This window comes from Staurois parvus, unplaced genomic scaffold, assembly GCF_062004578.1.
Source record: "Staurois parvus isolate SC_StPar_1 unplaced genomic scaffold, SC_StPar_1.0 ptg000562l, whole genome shotgun sequence".
Classification (NCBI taxonomy): Eukaryota; Metazoa; Chordata; class Amphibia; order Anura; family Ranidae; genus Staurois; species Staurois parvus.
Window position 1 is genome coordinate 3,649,189 of NW_028318358.1, and position 20,408 is coordinate 3,669,596.

The window sequence follows — 20,408 nt, forward strand, 5'->3', positions numbered from 1 at the left end:
GTTTTACAGAACACAGCAACATCTGCACATGTAGGACACCCAATGTTAGATGTGATTTATTCGTTCAAAGCAAATACACTTTTGCACACTGGTACTGACTAGTATTCCATTGTTTCTCTTATCCTTCAGTTTCTCTGTCTCACTCAGCTAATGTGATCCCAGAGCTTATGGAGAGGGACAGGGAAGGGGAAAGTAAGGATCCTGTGCTGGTGCCCAATGTCCTTCTTATCAACTGATGAAGCCAATGGTTGTTATGTTCCCAGCAGCTAGAAGGTTGTAATGGTGCACAATGAAAACCTGTGGTTTGTGTAACTAAAAGGCAGGCTTGATCCACCTGCTGGCTTGTACACAATTTTTGGGCAATTCTTATGCATTTTGTCAAGGCACCCCTGAAGAAACCTGAAGGCACCTTGGTTGAAAAAGGCTGGTCTAGACCACTGCCAACCTTCTGTTGAAATGTTAGCTTCTTGACTGTCTGTGGCTTCAGTTTTCTATGAGAAAAAGCAGAGGGTAAGCAAAGACAGAGTAAAATAAAAACTCTTCAGTTGCATATTTGTTACGTGTATTTTACTCTAAAAGCATGGTATCATCATAAAAGCCAGGCAGCTAGCATTTTGGAGAGCAGTCAGCAATGGTTACTTTCATGTTTCTAGTACAGGTTTACTTAACTGCAGTGTAGTTCACAGAGGGGTCCAGGGCCTGCTTTTGATGTCTGGCAGGACTGTTTGGATCACAAGTTTGGCTGAACATAACTGGGGACTTTTCACTAGGTCAAAACAGTTCACATATATGTACTTACACTATGTATTTACCTGTTTTCTTTCATTCAAATTTAAAAGGACATATCCCTATGTACTGACTGTATGCCCAGATTACACACTGTACAGAATATTGTACCGTCACATGTGTTTCTCCATACTACTTTTGTTGTTTAACATTTTTGTAGATTTACAGTATAAGGCTATGTTCACACTATCATACCAGGTAAACCGTTGCTTTTTACCACGCAGGCTAGTGAACTGTAGACTCCAGTAGTGAGCTGTGCAACGTGAGCTTCAGCTCATTACACTGCTTTTTTATGTTTATTTTCCAGCTTTATTCGAAGTGTCACATAGTGGCACTTCAGTGTGTTGCATTGATCTGTTGTGACATGGGGTGCCATCTAGTGTATACAGAAAATCATGCTGCATTTTTCCATACTGCACCGCACCACACATCACACCAGCACAGCGGTGTGAACAGGGCACATAGAAAACATTTGTGCACCAGCAGTGACCTGAGTTTATCCAGTGCAGGAAAATGTAGGTCATTACACAAAGTGTGAACAAGCCCTAAGGCTTTCTGAAAAGGAAGAAACTTTATCTCATTTTATCAACACTTATCTCAAAGAACAAGACCCTCAAAGGTCTTTGTATTTCGTATGATCCACTAGACCCAGGAGTATTTTAGCTAATCCTCTGCTCTTTGCCACACACATATTTCTATCACTATTTTTATACATGTGAAGTTATATTAAAAAATTAAGAAATAAACCACTTTGTCAGAATAATATTTTACTATTAGACAGATGATGCAAGACAACACTTTATGACAGCCTTCCGAGGTTAGTACTTGCGAATACAGGTGAAAAAAACATCTCAAACATGAGTCAAATGTAGCAATGATGCACACTAACAAATGACTGAACAGCAATAATAACCTGATAACAGCGGTGACATTTCTGCCTTCCTAAAATGCCACTTTCTACTTCATCTCATCATTGATCTCTCCTGCACCTTTTCTGCGCTAGTACAATGTGTATTATTTAGTAAATGTGGCTGGGCAAGTCGGATTTCAGTGAAGTGTCCAGAAAAACAAATGAGAATACAAGAAAACAAGGACAACTTTGGCATTTTAAAAGCAATGCAGTATGTGATTTACTTTAGCTGCAGGCGGTTATAATTGGCAGCAGAATCCTTTGTGTTCCGATGTTATTATTTTGCCTTAACATTCGCTGAAAACACTGTTTTGGCTGGCTTGTTATTAAAAGTGATAGAGCAAAATAATCATTCCAGCTCTTACACAGTGGGAGTTATAGAGAATATGATAACATTATTCCACAAACTTGCTGCAGAAGAATGTAGAAATGGACCTTATGGCACTGCTGATCACATTAACCTGAGTGGCAGTTTTTTCTTATAAGTACCAGGACTTGGTACTTGTTGTTCATTTCTTCATCTAATACATGCTGGGAAGGTGGAGTGGAGGCAAGACAGTCATGAACACTGCCTTCTACACTCGCATAGTGCTTGCTCTCATCAAGCAAATAATGGCACATGCAATCAGGAGGCTATCATAGTTGGAAAAGTGCGATGGACTTCATGGTAAGAATTTCGGAGCAACACATAAGGAAAGCAGGATTCCAGCATGTCCACAGTTAAAAATGAAGATTCTTCAACAATCTGTAAGAAACAAAATGATATGATCACTTAATTTGGAAACGTTAATGTGTAGTGTCTTACTGGACAAGCACAGGAGTAAATGTATAGTGCACCACTGGCCATGAACGGAATTGAGAATTATACTTATGGACAAATTACAAAAAAAATCTAACATTAATGGATTAAAGGAAACCTGTTACCAGCAACCACATAAACTCATGCAGACCATACCAGGTGGTTTGCTTCAAGCCAACTTTCCCAGCACCACATACTCACTTTTATTTCAAATCTGCCAATCCATTCAGTTGCCAAGAGTAGGAGAAGCAACCTTGCATAAGCATGCAGAGCTGGGTAGTGAGCTAATTGACTACGTGCTGCAGATCAGTAATTTAGTAAGTATCAATGCCATTAGATCAGTATGACAACCAGACAACTGGATAACATCACTAAAATTAGGTAGTCTACCACTTCTGACCTCTCTTTTTGAGAATGTTAGTTTCCTGGTTATTACACTGTTCCATTGCTTTGCATGCCTCATGAATTGCTGAGCTGGAACAGCTATAGAGATAAGAAATTCAGAAATTTTTCAGACACTCATTTAAAGTGTGCTTGTTTCAGGTCCCCTACCCAAAAGTTGTGAAGCGAAATAGTCAGGAAAATAAAGGAAGCCACTAGTGTTAGCCCCATACATTTCTCATGACACATGCTCTATCAAATAGAAGTTAGAACAATTAAACCATGGAGAGAAATCTTTACCAGTCCTTAAGAGACTCAACTTGCCAGTAATCAGATTAACTGATGTAATTGAAAACTTCTAGTTGCCCCCAGAGAGGACAAGCAGAGGTTTCCTTGTAAGCACCAGCCAATCCGTTTGCACCAATTTACTGTTACAAAACAAGCTAGCAATGACTTGTAATGCAGTTACTTGATGCAATTTTTTTCTTTTTTTGTTAACTATGCTGTAAGGTGTGAACCCTAGAAGAATTATATTTATGCTGGCAAATTAAAAGATAGTTTAAAACTCAATTCCACTTTATGCTCCCAATTTGCAGCCTAGTCCCCCAACCCCCTGGATCCCCTGCAGCAATAATATTTAAAAATGTCCACATATCTCATACATACATTTTTGCAGAAATTATTGTCATGGTCACATGAGTTAAGTGGGCTTGTTCCTCTGTCTCCTGTATTGGGCAGTCTGGTGGTTGGGTGGCAGCACATACATTTAATTTGAAGCACAACTCCCCGTTGGGGAGAAGGAAAGGCAGCAATTTGACCCAAACAGGTCTCTAAGGCTACGTTCACACTAGCGTTGTGTGCAGGCAGCAGAGAGGCATTTGGGAAGCGTTTTTACTGCTTCCCAAACGCCTCTGCCAATTCTGCACATTACAGCACATGGTGCTGTTCTAACGGGAGCGTTTGCGTCACGTCGCAGCAAAACGGACGCCTCTGGTTGAGTCAGGAGGCTTTGAAGCCTCCTATTCTCGTCTATGGTGCCGCTCCGCAAACGCCTTGCGGTTGCGACGCGGTTGCAGGGCGTTTGTGGGGCATTATTAATGCTCAGCAAACTCCTAGCAACCGCCGCTAAACCGCGCATGCGGCTTTTGCGGAGCGTTTGCCGAGCGTTAAAAACCGCTCCGCAAACGCCGGACCAACGCTTGCCAAACGCTATAGGGGCGTTTGGCAAGCGTTGGTAAAACAGCCAAGTGTGAACGAGCCCTAATGCTTTGCACTGTACTGTTTATCTAACATTGTGGACATGCTTACAGAAAAGAATTACACAAGGATGATCTCATTGTGCTACATTGTTGACCATTCACAGCTTGGGGCATGTTCTGGACCAAGCTGCATTGCCTAATGCTGAACTCCAGGTATGGATTTTATAGCATAGTTACCAATGTAAAGTTGATTACACTCTGGCAGAAAATTGTCCAGTTAAGCAGGAACCGGCCAGCTTTCGGTCATTGTATATAGCTGTCGCTCTGACAAAAGGTGGTAATCAGACCAGCTTATGTCAAAGGGACATGCTGGTAAACCAGCTTCCAATCAGTGCTTTCAGCCAATGGCTGCAAGAGCTGATCTATGAATTCTTTAAGGGTTGGCCATCCCTGCTGTCCGAATTCAATAAAATAACAAAAACATTGCTTGTGTTGGTAGAGCGATCTGTCAGGTTTTTTTCGTTCAACATGCTGAGATGAATAAAAAAATGAGGGTGTACCCAGCTTAAGTATGCATACGCCATGCCTGTGGGACCACTGTAAAAGCAGGGAATCACTGTAGTAGTCTCTGCTACTACAGTGATCGCTGCTGTCTTCCAGGTCCCATGCGGCTGCCCTGCTGCATAGTAAGCACAAGGGGTCACTCACTTAGAATGAAGGCAGTCACAAAATGCCTTGCATTTTTCTCATTTAATACATAGCAGTCTCTGATTGGGCAAGGTGGGGAACATGATATCACCGCTCCACCTATTCACCTCATCCAATCAGAGATTAATGTCTTGCATTAATTGCAAACAATGCAAGGTGCCCATGCCAAGCGACCCCATGTGGTCACTAAGCAGCAGGACAGCTTCTCAGCCTGGGACATGGAAGACAGCAGCGAACACTGTAGTAACATAAACTATTACAGTTATTCTCTGCTTCCACAGTGGTCACACAGGTATGGCATATGCATATTGGTCCAAGATAGACGTGAATGGCTATTCAAAGGGAAAAGCTAGTGTGAAAGAGCCCTTAAAGTGTACACATTGTGGTGTACAAAAACATACATTGAATTACCGTAGATCATCAGTTCCTGAAGATAGATCAGTGCATGTCACTTGCATTTTTTTTTAGCTGCCCGCAGTTAGATTTTTTCATTTATACTTAACATGAGTGTTACAACTGGTTTTGTGATATCTCACTTTATTTTGAATAAAAAATGAGGAAGAGTGGCTGTGATTACTGTGTCTGTTGCTCTAGAACATGGGTAGTATTGTGACAGCTGTCAGAACACAGCAGCATTCTGTACCAATGATAGATCTTTCATTGTCCTTTCTTAGCACATAACTGATTCCTATGGTTGAACTCAGTTCACACGGACTCCACCGACAAACACTATCTCTTTTTTAACCATATATTTTTATTGCACACATGCAAAAATATATGTCTTAAAGCTTAATCCCAGGCATATAACTGAATAAACAAAAGCAGTATATACATGAAAGGTGTTATACCTGCTAAACGATTTGTTACATAGTTAGTCTGGCTGAAAAAAGACAAAAGTCCATCCAGTTCAACCATTAAGAAAAAAAAAAAATCCTACACCCACAGTTGATCCAGAGGAAGGAAAAAAAAACAGCAAAGCATGATCCAATTTGCTCCTGCAGGGGAAAAATTCCTTTCTGATCCTCCAAGAGGCAATCGGATATTCCCTGGATCAACTTTATCTATGAATGTTAGTATCCAGTTATATTCTGTGTATCCAAGAAAGAATTCAGGCCTTTTTTAAAACAATCCACTGAGCTGTCCAGAACCAACTCTTGAGGGAGTCTATTCCACATTTTCACAGCTCTCACTGTGAAGAAACCTTTCCATGTTTGGAGATTACATTTTTTTTCCTCCAGATGTAAAGAGTGCCCCCTTGTCCTCTGTGTTGACCTCAGGGTGAATAGCTCTACACCAAGTTCACTATATGAACCACTGATGTATTTATACATGTTGATCATATCCCCCCTTACTCTCCTCTTCTCAAGAGAGAATACATTCAGTTCCTCTAATCTTTCCTCATGGCTGAGCTCCTCCATACCTCTTATCAGTTTGGTTGACCTTCTCTGTACTTTCTCCAGTTCCCCAATGTTCTTTTTGTGAATTGGTGCCCAAAACTGAACTGCATATTCCAGATGAGGTCTTACTAATGATTTGTACAGGGGTAAAATGATATCTCTCTCTGTGGTGTCTATACTTCTTTTAATAAAAGAGGATTGTGCTCGCTTTACAAACCGCAGCTTGGCATTGCATGCCATTATTAAGCTTGTTATCTACCAGAACTCCCAGATCCTTCTCTACCATCGATTCCCCCGCACCCCAGTATGTATGATACATGCATATTCTTAGCCTCCAAGTGCATAACCTTACATTTATCAACCTTAAACCTCATTTTCCACATAGTTGCCCAATTACACAGTGCATTGAGGTCGGCTTGTAAGTTGAAGACATCCTGTAAGGACATTATTCCACTACACAGCTTGGTCTCATCTGCAAAGACTGAAATGTATTTATAATCCCAGACCCTATATCGTTTCTAAATATATTAAAAAGTAAGGATCCCAACACTGAACCTTGGGGTACACCACTGACAACCCTAGACCATTCAGAGTATGAATCATTAACCACTACTCTTTGAATACGATCTTTAGCCAGTTTTCTATCCATTTACATATGGATTTTTCCAAGCCTGTAGACTTTACCTTACACATTAGCCGTGTGTGGGGAACTGTGTCAAACGCATTTGCAAAATCCAAGTATACCACGTCCACCGCCACAACCCTCTGCCCAAGGTTTTGCTCACCTCCTCATAAAAAGAAATCAGATTTGTTTGACAACTTCTGCCTTTCATGAATCCATGATGTCTGTTGCTTAAAATATTTTTTTTCCAGCAAGAACTCATCTATGTGGTCTTTCATTAAACTCTCCAGTATTTTCCCAACTATAGAAGTTAAACTAACAGGTCTGTAATTACTTGAAAAAGATTTTAACCCCAAGATTTTATATTTTGGTACATCTACTCCTGAGACTTACACAGCTCTGCCTCAAGCACAGTCCTGTCCTATAAGATGCTGCAGCTTCACATTCAATTACAGGTCCTTCCCCACCCAGTGACCAGACATTGAAAGGATAAGCAGCACACAGATATGCCCATAGTTCTGTCACTCTGCTCTCCCTTCCTATCATTAATGCTCCCTGCACTGCAGCAAACATGATTTGTTCCTTGTGCCTCTTCTCACCTCTGAGCTCTGCTATACAGAATGTACAATAGACTGCAAGAGGCTGATGCCAAGTCAAATTCAGGTACTTGCGTATAAAAACTACATGTAAATATGTATCAATTATTATAGAGCTGCTTTAATTTGTGCCTTTTATAACTTCCTGTATTTCAGCTTTTAGTTGGTTAATAGGTTATGCATAGTTTAGTATTTTGCCATGTCAGGTCTGGAACAAAAATCATAACCTATGCAGGACAAATCCCACATGTGGAGTTATCATGTGGAGTTTACTTAGAATAGTTAGTGAAATAAAAGGTTAATTCCAGTAAAATACTATAATTAGAAGCAGGGCCAATTAATGTAATAATGTAATACTTTGGTCCTGAACAGGCTTAGTGGTAGTCATATGCGGGTCTTTCTGACTTGATCCTTGGAAGAAAATATGTTACTAGCGATGAGGTTCGGGTGCACTGCTACCATGTGTTCAGGCAAATCCTATGGGTTCAAGATGTGTGGTCCTGATTAATTTTCCTGGGAGAGGTTTTTTAAACCTTAATGCACTACACATCCTTTGAACTTTGGCCAGCAAGCTTAGAAGGACCAATACAAGGGCCTTTGGATAAACCAGTCTGCTCACTATTGAAGGGGGCACAAAAAAAGCCATGGACTCAGAATAGCATTATATGTGGTCTCTTTATTCTTAATAAGAGTCCTGGATAGTGGCAGGACAGTTTTGTATTAGAAAGAACAGACAGCCAGTGTGAAATACTGTCCAATGTCTACCATGGCATATTACTGCTTGGTGAAAAAGTATGTAATCCTGCTAAAACTACGTGCATAAAAGCTTTTTTCCAAACTGAAATGAGTCAGACTGGGTTTTGTTTTTGTATGTAAACAGAGCTAATTGTAAAAGAAAAAAAACATAATTTTGAGGCCTAATATGCACTGCTGTTGCTGTGAATAGCTGTGAAACCATATTTTTACTTAACACCTCATAAAGTTTTAAGGCATTCCCAAGCATGTTATTTAAAGTATTGTTTCTTCAATGTAGTCCTCAAAGTCATAGAAAAAATCCCCGGTATTTTTAAATATGTATTTTTGCAAAGATACATGTCCCCTCCTTAGTTGGCAGTACCGCTTCCCATGCCTTTTTTTACATTAGTTTTCCTGTTAGCCCTATAAATGGCTGAATTTCAAACAAGATTTGCCAAACCCTAGATGGATCGAACCTGGGCAAGCCCTGGTTATGTATGTAATATTTTGTCTTTCCTAACCAATTGATGCAACCTTTGTGTGAAGCAAGGTGGCCTTGTTAAAATTTGTATCATTTCTATTAACCACTTGCCGACCGCGCATAGCCGAATGACGGCTGCACCGCGGACGGCTAGTTCTGGGTGGACGTCATATGACGTCCTCCCAGAACGCGCTCTCCTGCGCGCCCCAGGGGGCGCGCACCCGGCGATCTCCGTGATCGCTGTGTCCTACGGACACAGCTGATCACGAGATGTGGTGAAAGGCCGATCCCACCGGCCTTTTACCACGTGATCAGCGGTGTCCAATGACACGCTGATCACAGGAAAATGCAAGTGCCGGTTCTCGGCTGCACTTTCCTCACGCTGTCAGATCGTGAGGAAAGTACTGCCGAGAACCGGCAGTTGTCAGAGCGGGGATCGGCACCGATCATCAGGGCACTGATGATCAGTGCCCTGATGAGATGATCAGTGCCCTGATGATCGGTGCCCAGCAGTGACCCCCGCAAGTTCCTCCCAGCAGTGCGCCCACTAGCCCCGCCCACCCATGCCCAGCAGTGCCCCCACCTGTGCCCAGCAGTGCCCCCACCTGTGCCACTCTGCAGTGCCACCTACCTGTGCCCAGAAGTGCCACCTACATGTGCCAGCAGTGCCACCCACCTGTGCCCACCCACCTGTGCCCACCAGTGCCACCCACCTGTGCCCACCAGTGCCACCCACCTGTGCCCACCCACCAGTGGTGCCCACCAGTGCCGCCCACCAGTGCAGCCCAGCAGTGCTGCCAGTCAGTGCCACCAGTCAGTGCCCAGGGGTTGTGCCAGTCAGTGCCGCCAGTCAGTGCCCAGAAGTGATGCCAGTCAGTGCCGTCTATCAGTACCCATAATCAGTGTCACCTATCAGTGCCGCCTATCAGTGCTGCATATCAGTGCCGCCTATCCATGACCCCTAATTAGTGCTGTCTATCAGTGCCGCCTATCCGTGCCACCTCATTAGTACTGCCTATCAGTGCCCTTTAGTGCTGCCTATCAGTGCCCATCAGTGCCGCCTATCAGTGCCCATCAGTGCCGCCTCATCAACGCAAATCAGTGAAGAAGAAAAAATACCTGTTTGAAAAATTTTATAAAAGAAACAAATAAACTTTTTTTTTTTTTTCAAATTTTTTGCACTTTTTTTAATTTATAGCGCAAAAAGTAAAGCGCCCAGTGGCGATTAAATACCACCAAAAGAAAGCTCTATTTGTGAGAAAAAAATGATCAAAATTTCATATGGGTACAATGTTGCATGACGGCGCAATTGTCAATCAAAGTGCGGCAGCGCTGAAAGCTGAAAATTGGCCTGGTAAGGAAGGGGGTATAAGTGCCTGGTAGGCAAGGGGTTAATGCTGTAGTGCCACTGATGGATGGTCTGACACTTTTGAAAGGACACAGGTCAGTTAGTGCTAGAACTGTACAAACCAAGACCTGTGAAAAAGGGCACAATCTAATTTTTAAGTTGCTGTTTAAACTTACCTTCCATTGGTTTACATTACACTTTGTAGCACCACCGAGCATGCACTGTACTGCCTAAATCTATCTGGTAAGCAGGCGCTGTAATCTATCATCTGTGTACTTTAGGTTTGACTTTAATGATGCAAGACAAAATACATAATACTCCTAAAGTTTATCAGAGCAGCTTTGGGACTAGTCCTCATTTCGAATGTGCTACAATAGTAATGCATGGAAGCTAGCGCCCAGAGATTGGATATTTCTTCACTTTAATGATGCAGTAACTGAAGATATAATTTCTTTAGTCAACAACAGAAGTCTGTTATAGAAAACATATTGTACAGATGGAAAACTAAGCATCTATAAGTTTGACATATGAATGGAATACCGAGTAATGAGACAATAATAATTGTTGCAAGGATAGAATGTGCTTAATATGAAGCCCCTGCTATGCATTGATGAGAATCCACTATATTTCCCTCTGGACCATGTTTATTCCAGAGTAAATGGGTAATAGGAATTATCATGTGTCTTCATAGACAGACAAATGAAGCAAGGGTTGGTAAATACATGTATTGATTTAGACAGCTTTGGTCATTCTCATCCCCACTGTGATAATACAGAGCTGCTCAAAAATAGGTCCAAACTTCATTACATCTGTCACAGCGAGTGCACATCAGCTCTGAGTGCTGAAAAAACACCCACACCGAATTAGCTATGTAATTGGCTTTGCTGAGCAAACCTAACCAAGCAAACAGAAAATACTTAAATTATTTAACTTTATTGGAAATTAATTATCCGTTTTATTTTGGAAGAATAGGAAAAGAGAAGATTTTGTCAGATGTATAACTTCGACATGAATGCTCCTCATATGTCTGTAGCCTTTCAAGCTAACCCAGTCTTGTATGAGAAAATAGACAAAAGCGAAGTTCTGTGGCAAATTTATGGAACTTTTTCAGCTATCTTCAAAAATATATGTAGCGCCCCTCTAGTTAGCTAGGGGGAGCAAGCTAGGTTTTTTAGTTAGAGAGGCTGAGTAGCAGCTTGGGCTATAGTCAGCAGGGTCAACTTTAGGTCAGTGCTGAGAGGTTCTGCAGGTCAGTTCTCTGATACCTTCCCCTGTTCTAGAAACTTGGAGAAGATTCTAGAGGCAATGGGTGGGGGTGAGGAGGGGCTGGCCTGCACACTTAGAGGACTCTGGCCAATTCTCAAGCAGGAGGCTTGGCATGGGGCCAGGGCAGCCCTTAAGTGTGACTGAGCCTGCTCAGCAGCAGGAGAGTTTTGGTGGAAGATGTGAGAGAGGCTAAGAAGTAGGAGCCTGGGAGGGGGCCCAGAGGGAAGGGGCCTACCTACAGGCTAGTACTCGAAAAGGAGGATCACTCAGCCTCACCAGGCCCCAGAGTGAGGACCACCTGTGGAGCCAGGGAAGGAGCGAGCCCAGCAGAAGGCCTGAAGGCAGCCACCAACCCATTAGCTCAAATAAAAGGACTGAGTGAGTAATCCTACACTCCCTGGGCCAGATAAGGGGGGAGAACATTCTAGTGGGAAACCTGACTAGCTCCATACCCGGGACTGGTAAACCTTTCAAGTAGCAGCCACTGGATCCCCTTGCTCAGGGATTTCCTCCAGATAGCTGTATGAGAAGAGGAGCCCTCTGGGGTAGTACACTAGGAGAGGCTGCAGAGTTCTCCAAGATGAGAAGTTCTATCCTTGGACGTACATAGTTGTCAGGAAGTTGTCCTCAGTTTACTGTTCCTTGGGCATTCTATACACCCCTTACCCTATTTAAGTTCAATACCCTAAATAAAACAAAAACAAAACAAGCTCAAGGACTTTTCAGTGTATCCGTAGTGCAAGTTTGAGAAAATGTTTGTTGCCTGGCTGTGCAAGACTATAGGGGGACCCAAATCTTGAATGACTCCTAAGGGGGTAGTACTACATATACAAGGAAAACACCAAATACAGATTTATAGCAGAACTATAGGACAAGTTAGCCTGGATGTGCGTGCAAGGGTGTCTAGGGACAATCCAGGGGGCTCGACTTTTGAGGACTTACAGCGAGCACACGTTTTAAAAGCTTTTACATAGGAACAGGAGTCTTTTTGGAGAAAGTTACAACCAATACCAAATTAAAAAAGAAAAAAGCGCCACTTACAAAAAACACCAAAGTGTCAGCAGCATATCCCACCCAAAATAAATTTTGGCAACAATAATCCAAATTAAAAGGTATGCGCTAATAACAAACTTATACAAAAGTGTATATCATCATCCAAAAAACATTAGTGTTTTAAATAAATTATAGTGTCCAAACATAAATTAGTGTCCAAAAAAATATATATATCTTCAGTGACTTGAACCAATTGTGAGAAATCCACCACCAAAGGAGATTAAATGAACTCACCAGAGCTAATGGCTGGTCAGATAATAAACCAGCAACAGCGCTTGTGCTCTGTGAGCAATGAACCCGATGTCCAAATAGATATGGTGATGTTTCAGATACTTCCAGATAATAATCACAGCCAAACAACTTTGCAGCCCAAGCTCTTATGATGAACTTCTCCACTCTGTCTCATACCTCCATGAGAGCATGCAGTACACTCAGGGACAAAAAAGAGAACATAATGGTGCAATACGTTTTTTTCATTTATCTCTTTAATAAAAAAGGTATAAGGAAACTCACAAACAAGGTGTCCAACAGACACCAGCTTCAATCGCAAAAAAGGGTTGAGATACAGTTAACGCTCACCGCAGATCTCTCCCATACAGCACAGACCAGCAAGGCTCTCTAACGTCCACATCAAGTAGGCTACGCCCAACCGGTTTCGTCACACCGACGCCCCTTGATGACGTTGGTGTGACGAAACCGGTTGGGCGTAGCCTACTTGATGTGGACGTTAGAGAGCCTTGCTGGTCTGTGATGTATGGGAGAGATCCGCGGTGAGCGTTAACTGTATCTCAACCCTTTTTTGCGATTGAAGCTGGTGTCTGTTGGACACCTTGTTTGTGAGTTTCCTTATACCTTTTTTATTAAAGAGATAAATGAAAAAAACGTATTGCACCATTATGTTCTCTTTTTTGTCCCTGAGTGTACTGCATGCTCTCATGGAGGTTTGAGAAAGAGTGGAGAAGTTCATCATAAGAGCTTGGGCTGCAAAGTTGTTTGGCTGTGATTATTATTATCTGGAAGTATCTGAAACATCACCATATCTATTTGGACATCGGGTTCATTGCTCCCAGAGCACAAGCGCTGTTGCTGGTTTATTATCTGACCAGCCATTAGCTCTGGTGAGTTCATTTAATCTCCTTTGGTGGTGGATTTCTCACAATTGGTTCAAGTCACTGAAGATATATATTTTTTTTTGGACACCAATTTATGTTTGGACACTATAATTTATTTAAAACACTAATGTTTTTTGAATGATGATATACACTTTTGTATAAGTTTGTTATTAGCGCATACCTTTTAATTTGGATTTTTGGAGAAAGGGCCGCCAAAGCCCATGGCCATCTTAGCGTCATGTGCTTATGAAAGCACTTTAAGCCTAAGGTGGAGGGGAACAAACAGTTTTTCAGGAGGTAAATTGGGAGGAGCACTAGACTAAGCATTTAAAATACAGTACAAAAGGTAAGGTGAAAAGGCCCCTATTATTTGTGCTGGAGGTAAAATATTTATCAATATTTATAGTTATCAAACAGGGCTCAAAGCTGCGAGACAGTGGGTAAGTTCAGTCTCTAGGAGGAAAAGATTCAGACTGTGACTGGAGAGGTGGCCTGTAGAGGATTCAATAAACTTGTCAGTATCTTCTACTACAACAGAGTCATAAAAAGGCAAATGGTTAAGTAATGTAGAGTCACACTTGGAAAAGTTACCATAATCAAGCTCTGAATAGGACTGTAATAAAGGCAAGTGATTGGTATTAGCCACACAAGAGTTACGAATAGGCAACTGGTCAGCAGTTTTAATGCAGTTCTGGTGGCAAGTCTGGGATCATGATCTAATCTTTCCAGTAGCCCAGTCTATGTGTGGATTTTGAAGTTTAAGCCAAGGGTAACCTAAGATAAGGGGATAGGCAGGAGATGTTATCAAGTAGCTGATTGTCTCGCTATGGAATTCCCCAATGGTCAGAGTAATAAGTACAGTGCACAAGGTGACCAGGCCCATGGACAAGGGAGAGTTATCAACAGCTAAGACTAAAAGGGGTTTGTGCACTTTAGTCAAGGGAATCTGTAGATGGTCGCTATAAATGAAATTGCTAACAGCACCAGAATCAACCGAGGTGACGACAGAATGTGGCAAAACGAATTTGTGTGGGAACAAATAGTCTAAAAAAACAGACCCCACCCATACTAGACTAGAGGTGTTTCCTAGCTTATTGGGGAAGCTGGCGACACAGGGGCCGTGGTTGTTACAGAGGATAAATGAGTAGCACCAATTTTCATGGGCTCCTGTTCCTGGAGAGGTTGAGAGGGCTCAGGAAGGTCTTATGAAGAAGAATTGGACAGCATACCAGGGGCTAAAGAAACATCCCTCTCAGTACGCTTTTCCCAGAAATGCCTGTCTATACAGATGATGACTTCCATGGCTTCCATGGCAAATTTGGTTCAGGGTAGTCTGATAAGCTTAACCTGAACTGGATTCTTAGAGCTGGGTCATTTCACCCTCATTCAGGTGCCCAGCGGCGGAAATCAAAACAGTATTGTTCAAAACTGCATTTACCCTGATATAGTGACCTAAGGTTAGTTTCTGCTTAGTGGGCACAGTCAGTATCATAATAGTGAGGAAAACCAGGGCCTTGAAAAATACTTCAACTGACCCTCAGGCTGGGTCTTCTCTAGGAGACAAAAAGCCCAAGACTGGGGGTCCCCCTGCAACCATGTAATAACCAAGTCAACCCACTTCAGAACCAGAAGAGCATGGCCTAAGCTTAAAGTATAGCATACAACTGTTTTTAAAGTTGGAAAACCATATGGAGGCCACCATAAAAACAATCAGGCAGCTGAACCTTGGGCTCTGGTTCCTGCGTTACTGGAGGTGCATTTACATGCACAGACAGTTCTTGGACTTGGTGTGTCATTTTGCAAATCTTAGTAAATAAAAGAGCCTCTAGAGTCCATCTTCACAGAAAAATAATTTCTTGTTAAAGGCTTGTGATAATGTACTGTTTACCCCTAACACAGATGGTCAGGCACTATAGCTGACTACCACGCTGGGGCAGGCATGAAATAAGCAAAGCAAACAGGTACTTACAGTTGGCAGACAGGCAGAGTGGTTCAATGACACTCCAGTTACAAGGCAGGCAAGGTTCAGAATAGTCAGGGTCAATCCTTAGTTAAAAGGCAGGCAGCGTTCAGAGAATACTCTATATTCAATCCGAGGTCATCAATGAGGGAATCCAAAGGTAGGGTAGACAAACAGGTAGCTTGCAGCATATGTTAAAAGCAATATCACAAGCATGAGACTGCAGGCTTGGCTGGCTTAAATCAGGTTTGGTCTCCACCCAGAGACTGGCCACATCTATTACCTTGCAGAGAGACAGACAGGGAAAAAGCATCAAAGCCAAAACCAGGATGCTGGAATGAGACCAGCAGCTGTCAAAGAACAGGAGTGTTTACACTCTCCTGACAGGTTCCAGGAAATCTAAAAAGACCCACCATAGCAGTATGCTGATTTAAAAGCCTTTAAAAGCTAGCATAGATGCTGTGCAAACATTTTTGACAAAAGAAACAGGCAATTTTTGCTGCGCCTATATGTCCTATGAATATATAGAGCACAATCCATCATTAGTGGAACATTAGTTGACCATAACCCTCATTCTGATCAATAACCTTTTTGGAAGACTAGGATTAACCATAACTTTTGTTAATAGGTCCCCTAACCCTACCTCTAGGGGAAAAAAAGGTGAACTTAGCCTTTAGGGCTAAAGTACTTTCTCTCTCTCTCTCTCTGTGTACCAATATACCATTAATGTACCTCTGTTGCAGAAAAGGAAAAGCTGTCCCTATGTTCTGGAGCAGGCATCACCTTGGCCTCTGCTTTCTGTTATAAAAAACTCCTCCATGTCTACCTGGTAGCCATCCTGTAGGATGCCAGAGCTGTTAGTAGACTGAGGATGTTTTTCAGCAGACAACCTTATTAAATTACACGCAGCTCCTGCCCACCTCCATGAGATTTATACCACCTATATCGTCCCTACTTTAGTTAAGCCCAGTGCTGTAGTGCTTTTTAAAACCAGTAATGAGGGAGGCATGGTCCAGAGAGGTAAAACATGCCCTAGACTATGCTGCAGTAAGGCAGTGCATGATGGTATGTGAAGTTTCTTTGATGTTCACATACTGTTATAGGAAGCCAGGGCTCAGAATCCATCTTTTAAAATTTTGAAAAGCAAGGCTACCATGGACTAGGTAAGTGAGAGATCAGAACATTGGGATGGCTTGGGCAGAAAGACCATAAGAAAAGGCACAGCGGCTAAGTGATTAGTTCTTCCGCCAAGTAGTACCAGGAGCGTTGATTCCAATCCCAAACAAAGCACTACCTACCTAGAGTTTAAATTTTCTCCCTGTGCCTGTAATTCTTCCCACACACAAGTATATGAATGTGAATTAGGAACCTTAGATTGTAAGCTCCTTTCAGGTTAGGGACTGACGTGAATGTACAATATAGGTAAAGAGCTGTGTAAATTGACTGCACCATATAAGTACCTGTAATAAAATAAAAAGCTTCTATTTATTGTTAAATTCTGCCTGAAAAGGTGACCTTGGCCTTTAAACTTAACCACAACCATACTATTAAGATATTCTCCAGTTATATTGTTCAGCATTGTTAAAATTACCAAAGTACTAGTATCTTTCCACCTCAGCAACCCCGCTATTACAAGGGCATTTGTTTGCTCAGTCCAACAAAAGAAATCCTAGGGCCATCGATGAAGCTACTGCTCACCTTTTCAGTTATGTGGCAAGAGTAAGGGAAAACCTAAAGCTCATTCCGCAGCAACTAACTGCACATGCACATTTCTACTGCTAGACTGGTGACACACTACCATGTGCCTTTGTGTTGGCACTGGGAGTAATCATGCTATTCATTAGCCTGCCATTCTGAGCTTTGGATTTCTCTCCCTCATATCACTGAGAAGGGTGATCAGTATGTGTATCTGAGCTTACCCTCTAACAAATAAGTTTTGACCATTAGCTGTTTTTTTAGAGGAATTAATTCACAGTAATGGGTGAATTAGCTTCAAACAGCAACCTTAGATGCCTATGGAACCAGCTTCAGAGGAAACTGTGGGGAATGGACAAGATTCATATATGTCCAACTGTTATTTCTCCTTAGACCTCTTGGCTTGTGATGTTTGCTGATTCTCAGAGATGAGGTCATTGCCATTTTCATTTAAAATTTCCCAGACCAGCTACTAAATTATAATATCAATGCCCACTTGCTGAGTATACTAAGCTTTAAAAAAATCAAGAGTTCTGCTATCAAGTGTAATTTTTAGCCATGCCCATGAATATGGTGACCCTTACCATATATAGAAAGTACCTTGCTTCCCCTCCAGGTTTCCATTTAATATATCATGCATTGTTATATCCTTTTCTGTAAATGACGCATGTGCATGTCTTCTATGTGTACTGTATTAACTATCCTGTATCACATGTGGAAGACCATTGTCTGAGAGGGCTCTTAGGATTATTAAGTAATGCATGTGCTCAGTGTTCCTAATTATAGTATATGATACTCCGTGCACAATAAAATGTGCATGTTTTTTACTTCAGCACAGAACATTTCCCTTCTGTCTCCTAGCAGCATCCTGGATACTTTGGAAGAAATGTCAGAGTATTTCCATATATCTGATTCATTTTCAACACTGAGATGATTTTTTTTAACCTTATCCTGTCTGAAACATTCTTCATTGTAACCTAGCAGCAGAGACACTTAAGTGTTGTTTAAAAACAGACAGGATGAGGTAAAAGTATTTACAGTTTGACAAGTAATAAAATAAGTATCGATGTAGATATATTACAGTGCAGCCAGAGCGAGACCTGCACACTTCCAAAAATAGCCATTAAATTTAGTGGGATTTACACACTGTGTGCACAATTATTAGGCAAGTGAGTATTTTGACCAAATAATTTGTATGCATATTGTCCAACACCAAGCTGTATAAATTTGAATGCTTATTGGATTGATGTGTATTTGTGTAATGAAGGAGGGTGTGACCTAATGAGGTCAACACCCTATATCAAGGTGTACATAATTATTTGGCAGCTTCTTTTCCTCAGGCAAAATGAGCCAAAAAAGAGATTTAACTGATTCTGAAAAGTCAAAAATTGTAAAAAGTATTTCAGAGCGATGCAGCATAGAAATGTCTATGATATTGGAGCGTGATCAGAGAACCATCAAGCATTTTGTTGCAAATAGTCAACAGGGTTGCAAGAAAGGTGTTGAGAAAAAAAGACACAAATTAACTACCAAGTATTTCTGAAGACTCAAACATGAGCTATCAGGAACCCATTATGCTCCAGTGCTGTCATATTTCAGAACTGCAACCTACCTGGAGTGCCCAGAAGTACAAGGTGTTCAGTGCTTAGAGGCATGGCAAAGGTAATGGAGGCTGAAACCCAACCACCACTGAACAAGACACATAAGTTGAAAAATCAAGATGCAGCCAAGAAATAAATCTGAAGACAGATTTTTCAAAGGTTTTATGGACTGATGAGATGATACTGACTGTTGACGGACCAGATGGATGGGCCCATGGCTGGATCAGTACCGGGCACAGAGCTCCACTTCGACAAGGTGGAGGTGGGGTACTGGTATGGGCTGGTATCTTTACAGATGAGCTAGTTGGACCTTTTTGGTGTTGAAGATGGGCTCAAAATCAAATCCCAAACCTACTGCCAGTATTTAGAAGACACTTTCTTCAAGCAGTGGTACAAGAAAAAGTCTGCACCTTTCAAGAAGACTCCCCTCTAAAAAGGGAGATTTACAGTGAAGGAAAACAGAACACCTCTCTGAACAGTGTCTGGGGTTACTGCTGCACAAAAAGTTATTCGACAACAGATCAAGAAACTGATCGACTACATTAATGGAAGCCTTATGACTGTTGAAAGAAGGGTGGCTATATTGGTCACTGAATTTTTTTTTCTTTTAAATGTCAGAAATGTTTGTTTTTAAATTTTGAGTTGTTTGTTTATTATTATCACTTTAACAGATGAAAACTAACAAGTGAGATGGAAAAATTTTCATTTTTCATTTAGTTGCATAATAATTCTGCCCAAAATAGTCGCCCAATAAGTTTGCACACATAGATATTGTCCTAAGAGAGCCAAAAACCTCACTTTTACTTTCTTAAACATTCAGTTTTGAGGTTTATTAACATTTTGGATTCACCAAGAGCACTGTAGTTGTTCAATAATGAAATTCATTTTTAAAACACAACTTGCCTAATAATAGTTCATACAGTGTAGAATATTATATGTATGGTTTGTGATACAGCTATAGTATGTCAGGTGACACAAAAGCAAATATACATTTTGATAGTCATTGTAGCAATAGGATCATTAAGGAGGAAGGAGTTAAGATAAACATCTCTAAAATATTTTCAGAGATTATTAAAACTCTGAAATTATAGACATTTAGATTAAAGAGAGTGGATCATAGAGATACTAGCGATAAGTACAGGTGTTGGTAGTAGGTCTTGTCATAACTGATTTCTAAGTTAAAAATACATTTAAAGGCAGAAGTCAGTATATACAGGGTTAGTCTGAGTGCACATTAGAAGGTTAGTTGCAGCAAAATTGTTAATAGTTCTACTTGAAAAGGACCAGTAAAAAGTGCATCACATTTGTCTGGTAGACATGACATGACATGAGCACAATTGCATGTGGTTTCTTGTAACATTTGATAGAAAGGTAGAAAAAATGTAGTTTATTTACTAAAAGCAAACAGGCTGTTCACTTTGGAAGCCAAATTTTTTTTTTGGAAGATAATTTCCTTTAACTTAGTGACTGTGCCAAACTTTCATTTTGCAAAGACTACCCAATCGTATGTAATGAAAAGGTAAAAAAAAAAAAATACATTTATGATTGCACATGGTTGGATGAATTCAGCAGAGGTTCACTTAATTCGCTATACTATGGGCAAATACACTAAATACCCTTGCAAAGTGAACAACCTTTTTGCCTTTAGTAAATCAACCCCAATAAGTTTAGGTTAGTGATTGCTTTTGTGGCTGAAAGGTGAAGTCATACTCAGGGTTAGTTCTACCATGGCCAGTGTGTTAGTTCTTAGTGCTGGCAA

General features: G+C 41.3%; 1 protein-coding gene across 1 annotated transcript in view; it reads right to left on the bottom strand.

Annotated features, from left to right (window-relative positions):
- Positions 1-1,536: 1,536 nt before the first annotated feature.
- NCKAP1L (NCK associated protein 1 like) overlaps positions 1,537-20,408 on the bottom strand; it is a 294,538-nt gene continuing 275,666 nt past the window's right edge. Inside the window, exon 31 of the mRNA XM_089691400.1 lies at positions 1,537-2,441. Coding sequence (XP_089547526.1) covers positions 2,322-2,441 — 120 coding nt within the window. The 3' untranslated portion in view covers positions 1,537-2,321. The remainder of the gene's footprint in view (positions 2,442-20,408) is intronic.